The 6,000-nt window shown below is 49.2% G+C and overlaps 1 protein-coding gene across 1 annotated transcript in view; it reads left to right on the forward strand.

Moving 5' to 3' along the window:
* Window positions 1-2,120, forward strand: part of LOC309449213 (feather keratin Cos1-2) — a gene marked incomplete at its 3' end in the record, with an annotated part of 28,181 nt that extends 26,061 nt beyond the window's left edge. The window contains exon 2 of the mRNA XM_082071178.1: window positions 1,794-2,120. Coding sequence (XP_081927304.1) covers window positions 1,815-2,120 — 306 coding nt within the window. The 5' untranslated portion in view covers window positions 1,794-1,814. The remainder of the gene's footprint in view (window positions 1-1,793) is intronic.
* Between the last annotated feature and the right edge of the window lie 3,880 nt (window positions 2,121-6,000).

Consider the following 6,000-nt stretch of genomic DNA (forward strand, 5'->3'; position numbering starts at 1 on the left):
TTGGAGAAGAATAATTGAAATTGCTAACAATAAGAAAAGAAGCGGGATGGTAAAAAACATCCAAAATAGCCTTAAGAATTTCCCCACATTCCTTAACTCTTTTTAACAGATTCAACTTCAATCCTTCAGTGCAGGCTTCTCTATTTGATTAACTCTTAAACAATACAGTGGGATGCAGACTATGGGGTTGTGGTCAATACACAACAGTTCCTTTCTGATCCAACACAGACATTGACTGACCTACCTGTGAAAACCATCAGAGTGTTTGTGGCTTTCCCTACTACACACGTCCCTGCATTCTCAGACACAGCTGATGGGCCCTCCGACTCAGTTCTTTTATGGGGACGTGGAAGCCCTGGTGCTTGAAAAGCAAAGGAGTTTGACTGAAAACTCTTGGACTCTCCCTAATGCACCCAGAGATTTGGTCCTGCATCTCACAGCAGAGCTACACCTGGACCCCAGTCTAATACACATCTGATGAGAGCTGACAGCTACTGCCTCACTCAGCCACCAGGCTGACCAGCTGCTCTCTGAGAATCTCTCTGCCAGGACAAAAGCAGCACCACTCAGCTGCAGATGGGCTGCTTTTAGCATGGGCAGCCTTCTGTTCTACACTGCTCTTGGACTCACCAGGGAAGTCCCCTGCTACAACATGCACGTGTCTTCATGATGAGGGTCACAGAGGTACAGAGGGACATAAGTGTGCTCGTGCAGGTCTGCATCGAACCATGCAACAATCTGTATGCTCACAGAAAGCCAGAAAACCATCAGCAAATGGGTAATTTGTTGAGGACATGTTGGGGACCACTGCGCTAGAGAAGGATTCAAGTTTGAAAGGGAAAACCAGGCCCCAAACAATCTCCTGGCATTTCCTGAGGACCTGCAGAGAGTGCAAGGAGAGGGCATGAGGCAAAGGAGCCCAGCAAAATCATCCTGAGAGCACTGTTAGTGTCGTGATAGTATCAGACACTCCCAGCAGAGGCCCACCTGCATCCAACAATGAACAACCATTAGAGAGGTGGAGGAAATAAGAGAAAAGGATATGGCATGTTGTCCCAAATGTCCGTCCTTGGTCACCGGATGGGAAACATTACAGCGTTGCCCTTTTCTGGACAGCTTTGCCACAAAGGAGCCCACAGTAATGACCCAGCTGAAAATCACCTACCTGCACAGGATGCCACCAGCACTTGGCCTGAGTCTTCTGCCCACGCTGACGTCTGTCTACCCTGGAAATCCTCAGGCCTTTCATCCTGGCACTTACAGAAAAGCCTTCATATGGGAAAGCACATGGCAGAAAACAGGAAATGAAAAGGCGACAGTGCATGAAATCAGGACACAGCCCATGCCATTAGCCAATGTGTTTTACATTCATCATGAGCTTGTCAGAAAATTATTGCTTCCACAAAGGGTGCCTGAGCCTGAGGCACTGCAGGACTCCTATAAATGGCAGCCCAACTCCCTGCTCTCTCATCCACTTCTCTCGCTTCATTCTCCTTGGGAATCAGGTGAGTGTGAAGCCTCTTGTCCTCCTGCTTCAGGATCCGGTGTCTTTCCTCAATGTGTGTCTCAGCTGATAGGGTCTGTCCTTGCCCTGGGGTGAGAGTTGCTTCTCATGGGAGAGGGAAGGGGAGAGAATGTCTCTGCTGAGAGAGGCAGGGACTTAGTGGGGGTGGCTGCTGAGATTTGAGGTGGGCAGTGTATGCTGGTCCAGGAGGTACCTTGTGTCCTCTGTGGTTGGGTGCAGTGCTGCTTCTCATGTGCACGTCATGCTCTGTTTCATCCTCTCCTCTCAGGTGAGCCTCTATCCCAGACACATGTCCTGCTGCAACCCGTGCGTGCCCTGCCAGCCCTGTGGCCCAACCCCACTGGCCAACAGCTGCAATGAGCCCTGTGTCAGGCAGTGCCAGAGCTCCACCATCGCCATCCAGCCCTCCTCGGTGATTGTGACCCTGCCCGGCCCCATCCTCAGCTCCTTCCCTCAGAACACCGTTGTGGGCTCCTCCACCTCTGCTGCTGTTGGCAGCATCCTCAGCTGTGAGGGAGTTCCCATCAACTCTGGGGGCTTTGACCTCTCCTGCATTACCAGCCGCTACTGTGGCAGCAGATGCCGACCCTGCTAAAGCTGCCGGCAATGTCCTTGGGCGAGAACCTCTCAAGACCTTGGAACATGGTCCTTGAAAGGAAGTAGAGCTTCATGGCGTTACATTCAGAGCTCTGAACTCTTGTTTCCTTCTTTGACTCACGTCTCTCTCTCTTGCTTTTGCCGATTCTGTCTCCCAAGGGCAGTGTGGCAGGGACCTGTTCTTGTCCCTCCCTCTGCAGGGCAGGCAGACTGACACTCTGCAGGAGCTTCACTGCAATCTTATGGCTGTCCATGGTGCTCCCTCTGAGCCACCTCCTTTTCTTTTTGAGTCTCATTAAACTTGTGCTGCATCCTAGTCTGGGCCTCTGAGTCCTCCTTTGTTCTGAGGCAACTCTTCCACTGTGCTCAGGGAAAACGTGGAGGAAGGGGAGGGTTGGACTCCCTGCAGTGGATTGTTTTATGTCCTTTCCTTTGGAGCTGAAGAACACATTCATGGCTAATGCTACAGGCAATGGCCTTAAGTGAGTAAAGGGTTCCAAAGTGTGGCAGGTGTGGGGCTGGGAAACAGCAAGTCCTGGGGACAATCCACACTCATCTCTCTCATTCCTTCCCCTCTATTACCTGATTTTGTGTGCATGGTCAACACACATGGGCACAGACAGCGAGACAGAGGAACCTCATGCAGTCTTTCAGCATCTGGCAGGGCCCAGTTGCTCTCCAGACACTGGTCTGCATCCAGATCATACAATAGCATAGAATAATTTTGCTCAGGAGTTCAATCAGATACCTCCCAGGAGTAGCTTGCACCTATTGCCCCATGTCTTTTCCATGTGATTGCTTGTAACAAGGGAGTCTGATCTTCTTTCCAGGTGCTCTTCTAATCCTGGAGCATAGTGCTGAGGTCTCCCCTATGCTTCCCCAAGCTGAACAACCCCAGTTCTCTCAGCCTTTCCTTATGCTGCAGATTCTTATTCCGTTGATCATCTTTGTGAGCCTTTTCTGGAGTATTTCCAGTCCATCCACATATTTGTTGTATAGAAGTGACCAAAATTGAACACAAATTTAAGATTTGGCCTGACAAGCTCTGAGTAGAGTGTGATAATTACTTCTTGTGTCTCCACTTGTCATGCCCTTGCTAATGCAACCGGGCATCCTGTTGGCCTTCTTTGCTGCAGCAGGACGTTGTTCACTCCTATGGAGCTGCTTGTCCACCAGAACCACCAGGTCCCTTTCCACAGATCTGCTCCCCAGCCAGCTAGGTCCCAGCCTGTGCTGGGATTATGTTTTCCCATGGGCAGCACCTTACACTTCGCTGATATAATTCCCGAGTTGGGATTTGTATCAGCCCCAATCAGGCCACAAAATGGAGTCCCCACTTGCTGTGAATCTAATGACCGTAAGGTCCACCGCAGCCCTAGGACAGCACTGAATGTTCAAAGGCGCATTTTCTGGCCATTATTCTGTCATGATTGCACAGAGGGTGCCTGGGCAGATGGCTTGCATGACAGGATCTTCCCAGCAGTGCAGTCCCTGGTCGTTGGAGAGCTGTCCTGCAAGAAACCCTGCACACCCCTGGGAACCCCATGGACACACCAAAGTGCAGGGCTGTGTCCTCATGATAGGACACCTCTCCCCCGACCAAGCTCTGCAGTAAACAGCACCAGTGTTGGTGGTTATACTGGGAGGAATTGTATTGGTCCTCAACCCAGGAAGACAAGCCCCCCGCATGCGACCACTGACCTGCTCTGCCCCGGGGCCCAGGCAATGGACCCCAGCATGGAGCATCTCCATGCACATGGGAGCTGTTGCCTAGAAGACCCAGGCAATCAAGACTGTCCTCTGGATACATGCATCTGCCACTCTAGATGGAGGATGGTCTCATATGGACCTGCTGACTCACACTTTGAGGGTTCTCATTTCTCTTGATCGTGACTGTCCTTCTAGAGAAGAAGGTCACAGGTTTGTGTCCCTCTTTGTTATTCCCTGAGTATGTCTTTTACAATGAAGAAGTCTTGGAAATTAAGAGGACAATAGCCACGCACTATCCTAATTTCTCTGAAAAAAAAAGAAGTGTATCTCAATTGCATTAAACTCTTTTGGAATGAGGATTTTCTTGTGATGACAGTGGTGCAGAAGAGTGGATGGCATATTGTGACATCACGATTGAAGGGTATTACTGGGAGGGGCAGGGAACCATAGAATATTGAATAGTGGAAGTGACCTTGAATGATCATCTGGTCCAATATTCATGGGAAAGAGAGACAAGGTGAAATTGGCTACCACCCTGTCCAATCACATCGTGGAAACTTGCAGCGATGGGAACCCTACCACATCCCTGGGAGGTCATTCCAGTGAAGGATTGGTCTTACTGTAGAAAAGGTATTTCTTATATCAAACTGAGACCTCTCCCAGTGATGCTTGGAGTCATTGGCGCTTGTCTTCTCCATGTGACTTCTTTGAATGAGAAAGCTTCCCTCTTCTTTGTCGATATTATTTAAGTACTAGAATATGTTGAGGAGGTCTGCCCAAGCCTTCTGTTCATCCAGCAGAAAAAGACCTGTGTCCTTCAGCCTTTCCTCAGAGAACAGGTTCTCCCATCCTTTGGTCCAATTAGATGCATACACGAGAGTGGTGGTGGCTGTCAGATCAGGATCAGGGAAGGCTGAGTCAGGGGACTTGGATCCCAGCAGTGGCTTTCTTGATGCAGAAGGGCCAGTCAGCAGAAGTGGCAATGGTGTGAAGATGACCAGAATCCCAATACCATTGTCACCAAGGCTTGCAGGAAAGAGGTTTTGCATATGGTGACATTACAATTCCAGGACATAAGTGAGAGGATCATGAACTCAGAGATAGCCAGGAAGACTGGAATCCATCAGAATGACTGTGCCTGGAAGCAGGCAACATAGATGATTTTCCTCAAGGCAAGGAAAGTCTCCATCATTTTTGACACAACAGTGGTGGTTTATCCTGTCTCCACCAAGGAAATACGAGGAGACAGAAGAATGGAGGTCATTCTCTTCCAGGATTCAAAGATACATGGAGAAGATAATGGCACATGGGGCCATGTGCCCACCCTGGGAGGGATGGAAGGCCAAGAGGAACGAGATTAATGACAGGTGTCTTCTTCTCCATTGCCATGGTTCAGTACATGACTAGGAGGAATCAGTTGTCCAGACAAGAGGGAAGGAGCAAAGCCACAGTGGGTTAAATCTACTATTTTAGTTACTTTCAGAAGGACAAACCACCTTTTTTTCTCACTGAGAGAAACCACTTACCCCATGTAACGGTCTGACCATGCCAGGGCACAGGTGTGGAAATGGACCAGAGCAGAAAGGAAATGGCAGAGTTTGACCAACATTCCTGTTCTGCTGGAACTCACCATTGCCATTAAATGGCTGATTCGCATTGCATATAATTGCATGTGTGACAGTTCCGGGGTGCATTGGTTTCTTAATTGCCTCATTCTTAATTGTTTACTTTAAATGACCAAAGTGCCTATTTGGTCTAATGTGGACCATGGCTGGAGATTATATCAGGTGTGACTGGGAAGAGCAGAGAATGTCGGTTAAGAAATGCCTATGTCTTTGCTCAAGGGAACAAAGCAAGTGTGAGACACCCACTAAGTTGACTGTCCCTCACGACCAACTCTACTCAATTTATTTATGAAAACATGAAATTAATGTATTGCAAGGAGTCCCACCCTCCCCTTCATCCACCTTTTTCCCTGAGAAGAATGGAAGAGTTGACGAAGAGCAAAACAGGACTCGGAGGCCCAGGCTTGGATGCAGCACAACTTTAATGAGTCTCAAGAAGGAAAGGAGGTTGCTCAGAGGGAGCACCACAGACAGCCCCAAGGATGTGGTGAAACTCGTGAAGGGCGAGAGAGAAACAGGTCACTTCTAGGCTGGCCTTGGAGA

This window comes from Streptopelia decaocto (assembly GCF_964273445.1).
Source record: "Streptopelia decaocto genome assembly, chromosome: 22".
Lineage (NCBI taxonomy): Eukaryota > Metazoa > Chordata > Aves > Columbiformes > Columbidae > Streptopelia > Streptopelia decaocto.